At 42.6% G+C, this 18,959-nt stretch overlaps 1 protein-coding gene across 3 annotated transcripts in view; it reads left to right on the plus strand.

The window, feature by feature from the left end:
• Positions 1-334: 334 nt before the first annotated feature.
• The window catches only part of MED27 (mediator complex subunit 27), an 86,022-nt gene continuing 67,397 nt past the window's right edge, over positions 335-18,959 (plus strand). For all 3 annotated transcript variants that reach the window (XM_042878878.1, XM_042878876.1, XM_042878879.1), the window contains exons 1-2: positions 335-569; positions 3,065-3,209. In XM_042878878.1, coding sequence (XP_042734812.1) covers positions 364-569; positions 3,065-3,209 — 351 coding nt within the window. In that variant the 5' untranslated portion in view covers positions 335-363. The remainder of the gene's footprint in view (positions 570-3,064; positions 3,210-18,959) is intronic.

Consider the following 18,959-nt stretch of genomic DNA (forward strand, 5'->3'; position numbering starts at 1 on the left):
CGAACGGAGGACAATGACCCCCAGCACCTGAGGTAGCTAGGATGCTGCTAGCAGAGAACTGGGGAAACAGATGAAAAGAGAGCAATTGGGTAGGAAAAACGAGCGTTATGAGAGGAAGACGGGTATTTCAGAGATGCGTACACCAGCATTCAAGTCTTTCGCCCCGGCTACCGCCCAGCACCGGGCACACGTTTCCTCAGCTGTTTGTTTCGAACGGACGATACAAAAAGGCTCAGACAGCGGCCCCGGCCCGGAGCAGGGAGCATTTCCCAGTGTGCCCCGCGCTGCTGCTGCGGGACTACATTTCCCAGCGTGCCCCGCGCCGCCGCCGGCCGCCGCAGGGAGGGAGCCGGGCGAGCCAAGATGGCGGACGGGGTGCTGAGCCCCGGGGTGAACCTGGAGGCCTTCTCCCAAGCCATCGCCGCCATCCAGGCGCTGCGTTCCAGCGTGACGCGGGTCTTCGACTGCCTGAAGGATGGGATGCGGAACAAAGAGACCTTGGAAGGCCGAGAGAAGGGCTTCGTGGCCGCCTTCCAAGAGAGCCTGCACTCCGTCAGCCGGGACTTGGGGTGAGCGGCGCCCGTGGCAGCGCGGCCGGGCCGGGCCGGGCCGGGCGGCTGTGCGGGCGGGGCGAGTTTTTGGCTGTTCATAAGAGCCAGAGGTGCCTCTCCTGGGTGCTTCGCTCTGAAGGGAGGAGTGCTGCTCGTGGTGGTTTGTGTCGTAAGCAAAGCGAGGTGGCTGCGAGGCGCCGTGCCCAGGTGTGCGGGGTGGAGGGTGGGGGGATTTTCTTCTGTTTTCTTGAGGTTTGTGTTAAAACGAGAAGCGGGCATTTCTTTGGCTCTGAGTAACCGTTATCACCCAGGTGATGCAAAGCTGTACTGAAAGCTGAGAGGTTGACGTGCAGAGCCGTGGCTGTGCAGTGTAGGCTGATACATTTCAGAAGCATTGGTGGGAGCGGCTGGGCTGTGCAGCCCCCAAAGGGCTCAGGGCTGCAGTGTGCACGTCGGTGCTCAGTGAATGTCACCTGTTGCCTACCTGTTCCCTTCAATTAGGAAAGAAGGCCATTAATCATGTTTATGAATGATGTTGCTCACAACTTAATGGGCTCCTGTCGTATCCCTTTGGTTTTATTGTTTTTTAGTTGAAGAATCACAGAATGGCCAGGGTTGGAAGGGACCTCAAGGATCATGAATCTCCAACCCCTCTGCCACGTGCAGGGCCACCAACCTCCACTACTTTTAATAGTAGATAGGCTGCCCAGAGCCGTCCAACCTGGCCTTGAACACCTCCGGGGACGGGGCATCCACAACCTCGGTGGGCAGCTGTTCCAGCACTCTCCCTGTAAAGAATTTCCCCCTGACGTCCAACCTAAATCTTCCATTCCTCAATTTCAAACCATTTCCCCTTGTCTTGCTAGAAGAGGCCTCGTCGTTCCCAGCATGGAAGTTGTGCCTTCCCTTTGGTCGTCCTTCTTGTCTTTATCAGTAGCATTTTAAAGAACTAACTGGTCTAACCCCAACATCTTGCTTCCAAACAATAATGGATAGCAACAGGCTCTGAGCTGTATTTTCACATGTGCTCTGTTACACTTCTTTACATTGCAGTTTCTCATCCAGTGTTTCAATGCTGTGCAGTCCTTCAGCATCTCTTTGCAATTAGTCCTTGTCCTAACACATGATATGAGAGTAGCTTCATCGTGAAGTTCCTTTTTCACCCCTCTTTTCCACAACATTAATGGATTTATTGATCATTGGATGCCCCAGCCCTGGAGGCATTCAAGGCCAGGCTGGATGTGGCTTTGGGCAGCCTGGTCTGCTGGTTGGCGACCTGCACTGAGCAGAGGATTGAAACTAGATGAGCATTGTGGTCCTTTTCAACCCAGGCCATTCTATGATTATTTTGTTTATTCACATTTTTTTACTGTGTACCTGCGTCAAGAAATATTAAGCATATATATAAGTGTTCCCAACACAAGAGACTTGGAAAGAATACAGGCCATGGATACTTCAGGAAATGATGATTAATTAAGAAGACTTTTGTGGTAGGAAAATTTACTTAGTTCCCAATCACTGGTGTTCATTTTTTATTAATTTCATTAAATGCAAACTGAGATATTTGGGACTTTTTTTTTCCACTGAGATTTTCATAAATCACTCGTTTGTAAGGAGCTGAGTCCTGCTCTTGATTTAGTGGAAGTTCTAGAGTTCAATCATAGTAGGATTTAAGTTCACAAGTTAGGGGGAAAGGCATTTGATTAGTTGTGTCTCAGAAAAGACTGCACTTTGTATCTGGGCAAAGCAGCCAGTCTTTCTTCTACAGCTGATTAATGCAAACTTGAAAAGATGCTTAACTCTTGTGATTATTAAACGTAGTGTTTGACAAATGAGGTATGAAGTAATAATAGATCATTTTCACAGTGAGCTTTTTTTACCAATGGAAAAATGCTGCTTATACTTAGCTGAGTGTTTTATGCACTTCTCCAGGTGTACTTGTTGCTCATGAGAAGCAAAAGATGCTTCCTTGCCCTGAGAGGTTGGAATGCATCTGTTTGATTAGAGCAACCACAAACTTTGCAGGACCATCTCCAGGGTTAGGACCAGTTCTGTGTCTTTATATGAGGACAATATTAATTTCTAGTGCTTTGTTGAAATAATAGGGCATCTGCCTGCTTGTTAATTCTATGATGACTTACAGTATTGCAGCCGGTGCTTCAACTTGCAGTTCTCTGGCTTCTAAGGGTGCTTTGCTCAGAAAATGGCTTGGGTGGTGGAAGTGTTTGCAGGCAGGTTGTGCCAAAGTTTGGCTCTCTCCAGGCTGCCTTACAGACTCCTGGTTTGTACTTTCTCTACTGAAGAGCTGTGTGCTTTATGACTAACAGACCGCTCTGAGCTGTTTGGGTAACGGCCGTGATTACGTTTCTTTAATCAAACTGGGCAAGTATTTAAAACACTCGTGGGTATTAAAATAGAGTTTAAACGGGGTTGCTGTCTCTGTAGGAGGACTGCGCAACTCAGCTGTGTGTATCTCCAAATCTGACTTAAAAAAAACCTCCTGTGTGTTTCAGTGAGCTGGAGCGTCTGAGCAATCTGGTTGGTAAACCATCTGAGAACCATCCCTTGCACAACAGCGGGCTGCTGAGCCTGGATCCTGTTCAGGACAAAACGCCTCTTTACAGCCAACTTCTTCAAGCCTACAAATGGTCAAATAAGGTAACGGAATACATCAGTGTAATTTACTTATATATTCCTCTGGAATGAGTGATCTGTGATGCATTAGACCTCTCAGTATCTAAGAGTGTCAAAACAAGTGTGAACTTGGTCAGCACAATGTGTACCCCGATGTATTTTCAAGGGTAAAAATTGTGTTGCAATGAAGGAGACTTGTCTACAAGGTCAAGGTTGGGCCCTTGTTTTTCTGAGAGGTGTGTTAAATTCCCAAGCTGAGAAATAGTTTCCAAGTTAGCTGTTTAGCATTGTCTTAATTGATTGTCAGTAAACATTGTAGCAGAGAATGTTGAGTTGATCCCTTACCAAGCTTACCTCAAGAAAGGAAGCTGAGAAGGAAATTGTCATCATCACAAGTGATGATGACTTTCTCTACTATTATACTATACTGATGGCTTTCTATACTATTTGCTGTCGTTAACACTGTGCACTTGACTTTATAAGAAACTCTGGATTTGAGTATATTTTTAAGGTAATAACATCCTTCGTGCTTTTAAAAATGAATTGTTGAAAGAAACTTTCTTCTGGTGAGAATAATTGAATAACACTGTTTGCTGAATGTGTCTAGGGACAGAAACTGAATAGATATATTTGTTCTGAACATATTGTTCTCATGGTTGGTCGAAAATATCCCTTCTCTGACATCTGATTTTATTGGATAAGTAAACATTGCATTATTGCAATAATATTAATCCCTGTCTGAGCATCATTATGCTTCAGGTTGCCTGTTCCCATCCTAATTTTTTTCAATCTGTACGTTACTTTTTATAGAAGGGATGAAACTAATTAGTACTTAAGATTCTCCTTAAAAATCTTTTTGAAGGATTATTGATCTGCTACAAAATGTAAGAGATGGATTCATTCCTGTCAGTTGTTACTTATGAGAGATTCCAGAGCTGTAGCTCTTAACTGCATACCAGACAGCAGAAGGAAGCAGGAATAATAAATCTGAAAATAGCAGGGGCATTAAAAGAAACAACTCTAAATTATTTATTGCAGTACATGAGCAAGGAAGGCTTTCTGACTACACGAGAGCTTGGTAGGCAAATCCTTGCTATCAGCTGAGCCAGCTGATTAATGTTAGTCAGATTTAAGACAGTTCTGTAGAAGTGTTTGTGTGAATACCACAATATATCTGTATGGTTGCTCTTCAGAATGCAAACGTGTGCTAATGTCTGCTACGATCAGTAGAATTCAACATCTGAAGAAATTTGGCTTGGTTGGCAAATAGGGGGCAGGGAAGTGCAGTTTTAATGGTTGAGAAAAGTATCTTGTTTGCTTGGTTTTCTTGCTGTTACTCAAACCAATTGTTGGCTCTGAAGAAGAAAGAATTATTTTGCTACTTTCAGGCAAAACCACTTCGCATTTATGCTTGAAAACTTACAATGCAGTGAAGTTACTTCTTCAGGGTATCATTAAAATTTTGGTAGAGTCATTCTAACAGAGTTTTTTGTTAAGAGTGTTACAGAGATTTGGAAAGTTTTGGTTTTTTTTTTTAATAATACTGGCTTCTGATGTCAGAGGTGTTAGCATCCTGTGCACTCACATGTGCCTTTAAATGTTCCAGGAGAAAGCCAGTATCTTTTAGAGTCATAGAATGGCCTGGGTTGAAAAGGATCTCAAAGATCATGTAGTTTCAACCCTCTGCTGTGTGCAGGGCTGCCAACCAGCAGCCCAGGCTGCCCAGAGCCACATCCAGCCTGGCTTTGAATGCCTGCAGGGATGGGGCATCCACAGCCTCCTTGGGAAGCTGATTCTACCTTTTCATTTATCTTTTAGTTTAGTTCTGTAACAGAACTAAAACGGACTGCTGAAGTTGTATTTCAGTGCTCTTGTCCTAATAGTTATTCTGAATTTTACTAGCTTCTTTTCTAAGGTGTGTAGTAACCAGCAGACAGGAGGAGGTTGCCTTTGTTCCTGACAGCAGATGTGTTACCTGTGTTGGAAGTATTAACAGCAGGATACTGCCGTTAGTGTTGAGGGCTGTCGTGGTGCTTGTGTAGGTTGCTGCTTAATTTTTAATTGTTAAAAACACTTCTTGAATAAGTGATATTTCATTACCTCTTTTGACCACCTTTTGTTGTTATTACTTGAGCCTGATGTTTTCCGTTGCTTGGCAGGGAGAATTTAGGTGCGGTGTTGTGTCAATACGCATTTAATTTTTAATTTGTGACCCTCTGTGGCTTGCTTGCTTGTATTTTTGATGAGCTGAGATAAGGGCATTTTCCTCTCTCTGATTGTTCACGCATTGCTTATGACATGAGTAGCTGTACAGCTGCCAGGGAAGGATAGATGGAGTAGAGTTTTGGGGCTATGGTGCAATTCCTAAAAGACATCCATGAAACAAAGGGGAAATGAACACATGCACACTTCCTACTGTGTGTTTCAGTGCATCTTGTTTATTCTTAAAGCGTGGGAGTGTGGTAGTAAAGCAGCTTGTAATAAGGAAGGTCAGTAAAAATAGCTGAGCGGTGAATGATTTTTGGTGTGTCAAAGTACTGTATGCTTTTTGGGGGAAAAAAAAAAAGACTTTGCTGCATTCTTTTTTAATTATTTATTTTACTGAAAGCTGAAAGAACACTTAGAGACCTGAAACAGTGAGCATCTCAAGAAAATGAGTTAAATCAGCATTTCCAAAGTTATCCTCAGTCATAGGATAGTCAACATCCTCCTCCAAGTCTGCTTGGATAAAAGCTGAGGTATTTTTTTGGTATCTGTTTGTATCAGTATGTCTGCTTTGGGAGGAACAGCCTTGGCCAGTTCTAACAGTAGCCTACCACATACCCTGGTCCATGCAAAGCCCTTTAGATAACAGCACTGCCAAACTGTTGCAGTAGTTATTTCTTGAGATGAAAAGCTTTGTTTTGATGTGGGGTCAAATGAATACCTGTTGTTGGCTGGGTGTGGGATGCATGGCCAAGCTTTTGGAATTAAGTAGCCGCGCTGGGAGCTGTGGTGAAAATGATGTTCACAGACCTTTTCCTTACAGAACTGTGTTGTCCTGGCAGCTCTCATTATTTATTAGCACCTGCTATCCTGATATTTACTTACTGTAGTTTATCCAATAGTTTTGCAGATGGTGAAGTCATTCGTGTAATAGAAACAGCTGTTGGGGAACTCAACAGCTTGTGAAGTGCTTTAAGTACACATACAAACAGATGTACAACTTTCCTTTTCCAGGTGTTTAACAGAGCTTAAAAACCAGTGCTGACATAAACACAGAAAGTTTAAAGTGATCTTAGTGCAAGAGCTAAGTGGTTTTGTCTTTGCTTCTGTAGAAGTCATGCAGGTAAGTTACTGTGGCTGTAGGGTGTGCAGAAGCACATAGTGGGTTTGGAACAGGTCTTCATAGATTTGTTTTTCTCCTCTACAGTTTTATTTAAGAAATGACGTTTTCTTCATCGTGGTTGAGGTAGTGTTGCTCAGAAGGATCTTTATGTGCCCTCTGATGCTGAAGATACAGTGTGAGATGAGACAGAATGGAGCTGTTGTTCTGTATGGTATCATGACGAAGGAGTTCTGTCCTGTGAGTTATGCCTGAGGTGGCAGTGGGAAGGGATCCTGGCTGCTGTGAGCCCTGGTCCTGCTTACTCTACTGCCCTGCGTGCTGATGCTGACTTTTGTTGCCAGCTGCCTCCTTCTGCCATTCTGATAGAAGTCAAGGGAAATTATAAGGAAAATAAAGGGTTTTCTGGGCAGGAGCGTAATTATTGATGATGGGATTAAAGCAATATAATGTACGTAGCCCAAATATAAAACACTTAATGAGCTCGTGCTGCTGTGGCTGTCTGATCCAGCTGCAGTAATGCTAGCAGTTAGGGTAAGTGCAGAGTTTTGGAATCCAGGAGTTTGAACTCATGCTTTCAGTATGAGAAGAACTTTGTCTGCTGCTTTGACGAGGTTATTTATTGCCTGTGGTGTATGCTTGTTCACCCTCTTTGCCCTTGGCAGAGCATTTGTATCCCCTCACCCTGTGCATGCCCCAGGCATTGTCTGTTCAGGTGTTCATTCCCTTTGACTGCAGTGGAACAGCAGATGTACAGCATGCTCTGTGCTCACCGAGCTGGGCGGGTGTTCTATAGGGCAGGTTCCCCCTCTCTTAGGAGGTGCTGCCAAGTAGTTCACGTTCAGCATTTGTATCAATAGTGTAGATTTGTTGCTTTGTGGGTTTTTTTTTTTTAATTATTTGATGTGAACACTCAAAATGAATCAGCTGCCCAACTGCCCAGAATTGCTCTTTCTACCCGCATTACAAAACTCTGAGCTTGCTGTACAGCAGCAAACCAAGTCTTCTCTGAGCTGCTGAGTAACTGCAGCATTAGCAGTGTCCTGACCCACTGCAGAAGATCTCCTGCATCTTGTCTTTATTTTCTCTTGGTGGGATGTGGTTTCAGACTCCCAAGGCGTATTATTAACAGTAGCACAGCTAAGGGAAATGATAGAGCTGTGGTCATGTGAACAGTTCACATTATGTTAACATTTGTCCTTGACTTTAACTTCATTGAAGTCCGTTGTTGGCAGCACCCCTGATGGTGCTTCTTTCTATTTGCTCTTTTACATTCCAGCACTTCAGGAATTTGCACCAATGTCCATAGATGTATTTGAATGGAAGGTTTGCTATTGGATGTTATCATTGTGACATGGGATGGAAACTTCCACAGACTTACCAGAGATGCTGTAAAAGCTGCAAGAGTGCAGAAGTGAGCAGTTGTCATCAGTTTATTTGAAAGTTGTGCACTGGTAAAGACAAACCTGAAGAAAGATATTGCTGTTTGTGTGCATCTTAAAATACATTTTGAAGATATTTGGATTTCAGTTTGTTATTTAGTAGCTTCCTGGTGAATTCAAAATTGAACTGTTGAGATAATTAGTGTTAATGAGTTAAAATGATTTTCAGTCACATGACAAAAGGAAAAAAGGAACATACAGTTTTTGTTCATTAAATTATCTTGATATGTTCTCTGATAGATTATTGGTATAAATTGTGTTTGCTGTAGATCTCAAAAAAAAAAAAGAAGAAAAATCGATAGAGCCTGTAGAGAAATTCCAGACTTGCTGGGCTGCACTTGGTAGCTTAGTATTGATTAGACACAAATATTGAGCTTAATGACAATAAATGCCATTAAATGCTAACTATAATACTAAAGGAACACCGTTGAAGCAATATCTTTTTTTTTGTTCTTCCTGATTGTAAAATGAAGTGCTCGTTCCGAGGAACATTAATTTTCATTTCTGGATGCTCTCAAACATTGTGAATTTAATGTAGTTTTACAGTAGCATGGACAGTGTAACTGAGTTACTGTGTTGGCACTTGGGTGGGAGTTCAGGCAGACAGCCAAGGTTTTGTCCTTCAGGACTTTGTGCTGAAAAAGCCCAGCGTTGTGATGTTCTGACACAGCGCTGTATGAAGGCTCAGCTTTTTCTGCTGAGATTCCATCCACCCAAACTGGGAGTTGTTTCCAAGCGTGCTGTAACAGCAGTGACAAATGCGTGGTGTCGCAGTGACTGCATCCTCTTCTCAGCCACGGCTTCCTGAGGTTACTTCTGAAGAGCACCTGTGTGCTGGGGGGGAGCAGCAGGCTGTGTGCTGCACCTCAGCTCTCAGTGGGTGCGAGCTGTGAAGCAATGACTTGGGGAAAAGCAAAATCCCTTGGTTTGCTTACAGAAGGACTGAAATGGAAAGAATAAGATTCGAGTTGAAACAGAACAGCTGGTTATATGTTTTCCCTACAGCAGTGTTAGCACTGCGCATCTCAATTTGCTTTGTCGGTGCATCATAGAGGGACTGGAATGCAGGGGCTCCTCTGGATTGCCTGTAGCATGGATAAGCCATTGGTGTTTGGATTCCTGGTGCTAGAGAAATGCACCATGCACGTCCTGGTGATGTCCTGGGGTTTCCCTGTACAGAGCACAAAATAGGAGCTGGGCTGCTTGGGTTCTACTCTTGCCTTCCTTATTAATTTTTGTTGTGATCTTGAGCACGATGAGTGATTTTATTTTGTTTTTTCTGTGCCCCATTTTTCTTATGTTTAGAATTGAATAATAATATTTAACCTACTTCTTGGGAGATTCTGGTCTAAATGTGTCTCGAGTGCATTGGGTTCTTTGGGCAGAGATGTAGTGGATGCCAAGTGTTGTACGATTAGTGACTAATGGCTGCCTGTCCCTCTGGAGGAATGGATGCCATTTATGGGCTTTTAATTTCATGCAATTTTAGGCAAATGTTTTGGTGAAATGCCTTTGTTATTGACAATTACCTTAATGATTTTTTTATTCTTTATTTTTAAATGACAAGGCAACAGGTGGTTACCTCTTGGTCTCCAGCTGCCGCAGTTCTTAATTATTAGCCAGTTCTCTGCTTGATTAATATTAAATTTTATTATTGCAGAGTTGATTTTCAGCGAACAGAAAAAATGAGAGCAGAAAATTGAGGCAGTGTGCAAAATATCTATGGAAAAACACTGGGAAAGGTTATGAATGTAAAAACTGCCTCTAGGTTTGATTGTGCCCAGAAATGCTTCCCAAGGCTGCGACTGGGAGCGCTGATGGTGGCTAATGCTGTTGCACCCATCTCCTTTTTAGGAGCAGGTTATTTGGACTTCATGGGCATTTCAGTAGATTGAGTGAGATTAGTTTTGTTACTTCAGGAAGAGAAGAGTGGCAATCACTTATATGTCACTTCAAAAGAAAGACATGATTAGCCTTTGATTCTGGCTTGTTTTGCTGTATAGTTTTGACAGCCTGTGCCTGTGATCTTCCCAGACTTATAACTGTTATAATTGATGCTAGGCTGCCATTGTAGGGTAAGATTTATATGTGTGGAATTTGCCTTCCTTACTCTGTACTGCTACAATCCTTTGTTTCACATCTGAAACATCCTGAGAGTATGATAAGGTGTTTGGCTATTGTGCCTGGTGCTTGTTGTTATTCAGTGTATTTTTCAAGGCTCTAATCAAAATAATGCTGTAAGCAGTACTGGTCTCACTTTCCCTAATTATGGGAAGTGATATATCAATACACACTATTATAAATCACAGCTCCCTTGTCAGCTGGTGGGAATTATTTAATGCTTTGCAACACCTTTATTTGCTAATGAGTATTTTTCTCCTGTTTCTTTGCTAAGTATTAATGTTCTAGCTGTTAGCCTATTTCAGGATGGAAATGATTGATGCTGCTTTATTTTAACCAAAACTCTGCTGCCCACTCACAGCTCTTGCTCCCATGGCTGCTTTTCCCCCTGCAGAAGCTCTTCAGCCCATTCCCATTGGGTGACTGAGTTGTGACTGAGATGCCTGATGTGCAAAGCAGAGATCGCGTTTCCCTTCTGAGCTCTGTGATGCTGTCATCAAACCAAACAGGTTAAAACTGCATTTCTAGTATCAATAACAGACTTCCAATAGAAATAAGCCATGCACAGGCACATCAATGCAGCATATAGGTGAATATCATGGTACAAACATAAGATTGGAATAAAAGACTTTACATTTAGATGTAGAGAAATACAACCAAGCATCACTCCATGTTGTATCGGGATTAATTGAAGAATATGTTGGACTGCAGAAGAAGAGGAGCATTGTAAGCAGCCCTTAGAGCTAGCACTGCTCTGAATTTTGTTTGTGAGCCCTCCCCAGAGCTCTGACCAACTCGCTGCTGCTGAAACGTGCCTGCCCTCCTCTGGGCGGCACAAATTCCAGTCCCTCTAATTGTCCCAACAAACAGATTGCACAAAAACCTCCCAACGAACAGATTTTATCATGTGTGAAATGTTGAGGCTTTTTATCCTTTTTCACCCCCCCCACCTTTTTACGTATTTGCTCAAAGACTTGATTGGCTTAAATTATCTCAGAAAACCATAATCTAATGCTGCCTAAAACAGTCCGATTTGCCAGTGATTTGACTGGAGAATTTCTTGAGGTGTGCCCCCATTACCTGTGGTTCCTCTGAGCCAGGGGTGTGCAGGGTTTTGTTGTGTGGGAGAAGTGGTGGTGCTTGTGGCATGCTGCATCACAGCCCACAGATAGGAGCCGTAACCATATTGGGGTCCTCATCTCCCTAAGGAAGCTTCTGAGTTAAATTAAAGATGTTCATAAAGTACTTGGGGACCTTCATATGAAGGGTATTCAAGAGATATGAGCACTAATATAAAATAACTGATAGAGCTGATAAACATCCTGTTGGTGTTCTTTATATGGAAACACTTTTTTTTTTCCATAGCTTCTGAAGGAAATCAAGCAAAACAGGAATTTTAATGATATCACCCTGTTGCTCTCCACTATTGTTGTTGTCAGATCTTTTGGTGTGTCTGTTGTTTATTTATTTTGGTATGTAGGACTGCCCTCGCCTCTCTAATCTCTTCTGGATTTCTCTTTCAGAGTTACTAAAATTGGTCCCCTCAGAAAGTTCACAGAGTGACTTAGCTCTTTGAATTCCACACAAGCAATGCTCATTGCTGCATCTTAATCAGGTACTGCAAATAACTGGACTACGGAACATGGAAGTCACCTGAAAGCAAATAAATGTGATGTTGGTCTATGGAAGGAGCTGTGCATAATCAGTGCAATTCAGATACCACCTGATGAAAATGTACATTTGGCAAAAATGGCAGCAATTTTTTTTTCAGGAGTTACTACTGGACTGCCAATATTGGAGATGTGTCACCCAAGGAGTCCGTGGTGATCCCTGAAAAACAGTTGTCTGCTTTTGCAGGTGAACTTGTTTCAAATCTGGTCAGATACTTGACCCAGCTGTGAGGGATGCTCCAGTTTTGTGCATCAGGCTGCTGTGCTGCTTTGTGAAAGAGCTCTGCTGAGTGACTCCTGCCAAGGGAGCCAACTTCACTTCTGTTGTAAAGTGCTCCCTCTTGAGAAATGAGCTTGATTTTTTTATTTTTATTCTTTTTCCTGCTGTAATTATATTCTTCTATCATTAGTTGGCTGTGAGTAGGAATGTGGAAAAACAATACTCTGAATGTGGTGGTTGGCATTGTAGCCTAGGAACTACCATCAGGCTTGTTCTGTGGTTATGGCAGCATCCCTTAACCTTGTAGAACTTCATGTGGTGCCACAGCAGGGCACTTTGGGGCTGGGAGACAGAGATTGGAAGGTACATGAGAATATGGATGTGAGACTGTGAGCTGCTGTTCCTAACTCCTTTGGGATCTGATACCTCTCATTGGCATAAGCTGGCATTTAAATCAGAGTTGTATAGTCCTGAAGATGGAGAGAGCTTATCAGTACATGTTATCAGCTTCTGTGTCAGTGTAAGATTAGCCTGAGCGTGTAGCAATTTATTTTATCTCTTTTTAAATGTCCTGGCTGTAAGGCTTCCATTTGCACAGGAAACAAAACTGAATAGAATGTTGGAGCCACTGACATTTGTTCAGGTACAGTATGCCTAGAAAAGGCTGTCCTGTGGATTAATAAAAGATTTACTGAAAGCTGATTGACTGTGCCGGCTGCTCGTCTGCTACCTTCTTGATCTTTTTGCAGAAGGATCAAAAGGCTCTGTGTGCTGAGCAGTGTTCCCTTGTTGTGCTCTGTTGTGAGGTTCTTGGCTGAGTGTGAGGCTCAGTCATGCTCCAGTGCACCGCTGGATTTGCTGTGGCTGTAGGTTCTTGAGTTGGACGCCTAAAGCAAGGCAGGTGGGCAAGCTGAAATGGCTTGTGGCTGTAGCTGGGTGCTTGCCTGGTGTCTTAGCTAAAAAGGCATTTCTTAGAGCGTGCTTTTTTTCTAATACATGCTGATAATTGGCTTGCTCCCAGATAGCTGCTCTTCAAAAGGACATGTACTGACAAGCTGATAGTAATAACTGAGATCCTTATTGGGTGGAATTAGTGTACATCGTTGTACTAAAAGTGATGAGCATGCTGAAATGCTAAGGATATTTTCAGTATTACTTCAGTTTTGGTTGGAAAGCCAAGTCTAGGAAGCTACATCTTACAGCATGTGATGAAGTCAAAGTGGTCTTTGATATTCGGATTTATGCTTCAGAAGGAAGTTGCATTGAAAGCCCCCACCAGGCTTGATTAATTTGCCTGTTGTGTTTGAATTCTCCAAGCTTCTGTAACTGGCAGTGACATAGTGTTATAGGTGCTCTATATGTTTTGTGGGCTATTAGACACAAATTAATTATATCTAGATGTGACATTTTACAGCATATTCTAAAATAGATGTGTTTACTTCTCATTATATGAAACTGCAATTCCTGTGGAAATCGATGTTGAAAATACTCACTGAAAGCCTCCCAGGATCAGCAGGCATGAAAAAAAAAACTGTGCCCATGTGCAATTATTCACAAAAGTTGGGTTCAAGTGAATTATGTTAATCTTCTCGTGTCAACAGCAGTTTATTCTATTTTCCTTATTGCAGCATCCTATTACTGCTAGTGAAAAGCCCCATGACTGTGGACTAGAGCAGAAAGAGTCCTCTGGTATCTTTTAAACTGTTTGAAGCTGCCCATGGTTTGAAAATATTCAGGAATCTGTGATATGAGCTGTTTGACATTTTCCTATTCCAAACACTCAAAGGAATAAATCTCCATAAAGAGCAACTCAGTTTTAAAAGGAGCCTCTTTGCAACGGCATTTGGAATCTGAGGGTGTGACTTTACTTCCCTCTTTTGGCTGACCACCACGATAAAACAGCTGAATCAAAGACATTCTCCTACGTAAGAAAATATATATATTGAGGTCTTGACAGCTTGTTTCCAGTTTTAGTCTAATTCAGTTTGAAACAGCTGTTCCAGATCTCTGCAAAACGTTTTTTTTTTTTGATGGAAATCATGACATTCTCAGCTACAGCAGTGTTACTGGGTTGGGCCTTGGTTCAGAAGTTGGCTTTTCTTTGTGTTAAAATATTTCTTCATTCAGAGAAGATGCCATTTTTACATCACAGAAGCTGCATTCAAAGAGCAATAGCTTCTCTCTCCTCCCAGGGTTATCTCTTACTGTGGTTGGATAAAGTTTCTGTCCCTGCATGACTTTTAAGGAAAAAAAACATTGCTGTGTGTTTTGCCATCGCTTAGGTTTTCATTCTAATGTTCCCTGCCCTACCCATATGCTTTCAGCTGGGTTCTATTTAGAGATTTTTCTGCAGTTGTCTGTGCACTCAGCCTTAGCAAGTTCTCTGGCTCGCCTTATGCTTCAGTCTTACGCTGGAGTCAGATCTCATATTTTCAGATATGTCACATTTTCAGTTTACTTGGTGCCTTTTTTTCCTTGTGCCCTCCCTCCTTCCCCCCTGGGGTTGGGCTGCATGGGGGGAGGGAGGGCATTTCCCAGAGCTGAGTGCAGAAACCTTGGAGATCTCAGAACTGATGGGTAAGCTCTGTCGTGAGATCCTAACGTGGAGTGCAGTTAGGAACTTTCTGCATGGAAGAATTTGCTGTCTAGTGGGCAGTGTGAACACACATGTGTTAAGATGGTGTGTGTCATTCCTGATGGGAAGAGTGATGGTTTCAAGAGCAGCCATGCTGCTAATGGCATGGGAAGAACTGGACTTGTCCTTGCCTTTCTTTGTGGCTTGCTGGATGGATTTCACAGCTCACTTCATTGTGCATGGCTTTGTTTTCTCATCTGTCAAATATTTCTGCTCCAGAATGAGTACTTGGAGTAATCAGACAGACTGCTGTGAGAGGAGCAGGATGCTGCTGGTTGCAATCTCAGTTGTGAACCTGCTGCAGACCAATGCCTTCCCAAAGCTCTCTTGGGTTATCTGCTAAGGCACATTTTATCAGCTGAAATAAAACCTGACATCTAGCATGACTCGAAAGCTTTGCTACTTAAAGAGCTGTTAAATATGTTTTCCATTCCAGGTTCAGCGTTTTGCCTGGCAAATACTTCGGAACGTTTATCACTTTCCTTGAGTCTTTTTTCCCACAGTCTAAGGAACCTGACTTGGGGTTGTGTTAGGATTAACTGAGATTACTGGCATCTTCTCTCCATCCCTCTTGTGTACCTTGTATGAATACATCCTAATAACTATTGATATTGCATTCATCCTGTGAGAGGCAAAGACCTTTAGTGTCTGCTGATGCTGCAGTTTCTGATGTTGTGTTTTTCTTGCAAGTGAAATCAATTGAGACAAATCTTAGTAACTTTTACAGCAAAATAAAATGACTGCCAGGCAACCACTGAAAGTTCTTTTTTTTTTTTTTTTTTTGTTTAAGTAGGGAGATGCTCTTAGATCACATCTACGGGGTTGTCCAGCAGAATTGATTGGTTGATCCACTAGATTTAAAGGTCAACTGTAATCACATTTCAGGAAGATTGAAGAAGATACAAAATTGCTGCTATGCTTTTCTGAGTCCTATACCTGCTTCTGGTGCTCTTTGCTTTTCCCCCTGTACGCCTTAATTTACTCAGCTTGAGCATCAATACGTAAAGGGCACGGGTCAGGGAGCCTGCTTTGTCTTGTCAATGAGGGAGCTGGTTAGTTGCTGTCCTCCAAACTGATCCCTTCCTTCTGGAGGATGGGAAGCAGATGGAAGGAGTGCTACAATCCGTGTAAATGAAAGAAACAAATCCTTTTCTTGTAGAGTAGTGCTGTGAAGAAAACTGCAACACAGTTGTCAGCCTGAATTCATCCAGGAGATGATATTGTCCCTTTAGAATGCACAGGTGGAATAGAGAGTGGAGGCGTTCGATTGTGAGGAATCAGAGGAACATCCGTTCGTGTCACAGCCTGGTATTACATCATTGGTATTACATAGTATTACTTGCTGTAATGGCAAGACAGGTTTGGAATACTGCTTGGGAAAGGTGCTGTTTCAGAGCCAGATTTCCATGTAAAAGGCATGGAAGACCTGCATTGAGATGTGAATACATTTCTTGTTAAGTTTTGCAGCATCACAAACAGGACGACTGCTTTGCCATAGCAGCCTGCACAAAATAAAAGCAGGGATGTGGGACATCGAGAGGTTTGGACACAGTGCCAAAAGAATCTGATATGAAGAGGAATTGATGGAGAAAAAGGTGATTTAGTTTGATAAACCAGAACACGTTTGTGATTCTGAGAGGTTTTCATCCTTCGTGATGATTTATGTTCCTGTACAGATAAGCCTACTCTTCTGTGTGGGTCTTTCGTAGAGTAACAGAGGAGAAAAGGTGTTAAAGAGGAATAGATGTGAATGGCAGGGGAACTTTTCCTGCATCAGGGGATACTGCGTTGTGTATCTGATGATATGCCAGCTGTCTTGCCACAGTGAGGGTTTTCTTAGGTTGAAAGATGTCCCTTGGAAAAAAATACTTCTCAAAAGTATCAGCTGGGGAGGATATTAACCAATGTATGGAGGATATTTGTTGTAGAACTCCAAGAGTCTATGTTAGCTCACGAAGTACTGTCCTTAGTGTATTTTCATACATGCTACCTTGTAACATGCAGTCATTCCTGTACGCATGGGAATCAAGGATCTGTAGCTTTTGTGCAAGCATCCATGACCTGCCTTAGAAATAGGTACTGGCATACAGCAGAAGCTGAAGGATGTGGCTTGGCTGGACCGAGGACTTCAAAGAGGTTGAAAACAGGCATTCACGAAGCTCCCAGATTTTGGGGAGTCATGAGCTTATAAGGGAATGCTGCTTTGTGGAAGGAAGCTTGCAAGGTTTAAAGAATAAGACAAAAAGCAGCACACGATCAGTAAGAACATGATAGTACAACGCTGATTGCAGTTTATGCTTTTTTCTTGTTTTCCCTCCAAATCACAGAGTTCTTTCCTGAGTTTGGTAGTCCTGCCAGCAGGATGCTGTTGTGAATGAAAACAATTTAATGTAAGAGCTGTCGTTTGCCAACGTAAAATTAGAAAAAGGAAAGAAAAATTTGAGTATTTGAGCAAAATAGGTACTTAATCAAACATAATCCCTAGCTTTCTTGAGGGGAGCAGTGCTGGTGGCAGCTGTTATGGTAGGCATAGTGCTGTGACTGTGTGCTGGGCATTGCTCTGCAGGTTCTGTTCTAATACTTGTTGTGTGTAGATCAGCTCCCAAAGAGCAATGTATGCTGAATTCCTCAAGATGAGTTACTTTAAGGAACAATCATTTTGGTTGCTGACTGAGAGCAGTAACAAACTTGTGCCTTCATGCTTCTTCTACAAACTAGACAGAAGTGCTGTCAGCTGTGCTTTAATGCTAACTCCTTTCAGAATGCTGCCCAGTTTATGCCTTCCCCTCTGTATCTCAGAAGATGTGAACTATGGAAAGTTTTGTGATTAATGTATTTTTCTTTGTAATCTATTCATCTTTGTCCTTTGATGGAAATTAAACTGGTTGGCTTTCTTGCTGATTGGTGTCCTGCTGCTGCTGCATTTCTGCCCTCTGACTGCTGCAGGCTGGCTGGGAGAGCTGCCCATGCTGTGAGTTGGTTGGCTCTGAGTGTGTCCTCAGGTCTGGAGTGTTATTTCCACCCAAAACCAGCTGTTTATCTGCTCCAGTGGCTGGAAACCTCCCTTGGCAAATGCTGGTTTTGTTCTACCTAGTTCAAGTCTGCCAGAAAGAAGAACAGAAATTGAAAACCCCGCTGCCCAATTGCAGGCTGTACCAGCTCTGTGGTTGTGAGCCTTCGCTATGCAGCTCTTGCTCAGTGCACTTTTATTTAAAGCAGAACTGAGTAGCTGACATCCATTCTGAGTAATGTGGGATTATGGGGAGGGGGACAGGACAGGAGGAGGAATGCTGCTGGTGCTGGGCAGTTTGCGTGCATATATTTGCACAGAACTGTGCAAGAAAAACTGAACTAAATCACGGTCTTACCGAGGAGTACAAGCTTACTGAACTAATAAATACCTTTTTTTTCTTTTCTAAATATCCAGAACCAATGCAATTCAGTTTGCAGTGACTGTTGCAACAACCGGACAAACCAATGCTGCTACATCACTGCGGTGTCCCCGTGCTGATGGCTCTCGTGAAGCAATCCCCCAATTGCAGAGCCATCTGTTTCCTTACTGTCCAAACATTAGGCTCAGTAGTATAAATTACAAAGTGCTCCGTGGCTTTTGACTGCTCCTGTTTGCTTAGCATGCCAGAAGCGAGCCTTCAGCTCTCAGCACCATTTATAAGCTTTACTTGCTCTTTTATTTTCTTTAACGACTCGGGCAAATGCTTGCAGTTGAATGAATTGTCAGTTGTTCGATGTTGCCAGAATGTTGACTTGATAAAAAATAAGCTTTGAAAGGGATGTAGATAGCATCCTTACTGATTTATTATGCTTTTTATTTATGATGGTCACCTGAAGCAATAGAATAACGTTAGCAATTTTTACTTCATTATTGATGAAGTGTACATAGCAGTGAGAGGGCTGCTTAGGTGGTGCCTTCAACTGGGGCACTGCTGGAATGTTAGGTTTTGATATTGTGAGATTTTCTTAGCGATATTCAGGATATAGAAATAAGGTACGTCCAGAGCTCAGTGCAGAGCTGAAATGTCTGGGCTCCATGGTGGAGAGTTCAGTGTTAATTAGGTTAGTGAGGAGTGCCTGCAAGGCTGCTGATCCGTGAAGAGTCAAAAGCATGCCAACCTCTTTTGAAGTCCATAAAAATTAATCATTCGGGTTTACCCACTGTTTTAATTCTTTCCCGTGGCAACTTGGAAAAAATGCCTCTGTCTTAAAGCCCTGATAACAGCAGGGCAAATTTCTAGCTAAACTAGAAATTGCTGGGTTTTATTGTGTCCAAAAGATAACATTTCAAATGCTGCTGGGCATTTAGTTGTGTGAACGTTGCAGGGCTTGTTGGTGAGGGGTGTTTG

Source organism: Lagopus leucura, unplaced genomic scaffold (genome assembly GCF_019238085.1).
Source record: "Lagopus leucura isolate 7727_CA_CO unplaced genomic scaffold, USGS_WTPT01 Super-Scaffold_100022, whole genome shotgun sequence".
In the NCBI taxonomy this organism is placed as follows: Eukaryota; Metazoa; Chordata; class Aves; order Galliformes; family Phasianidae; genus Lagopus; species Lagopus leucura.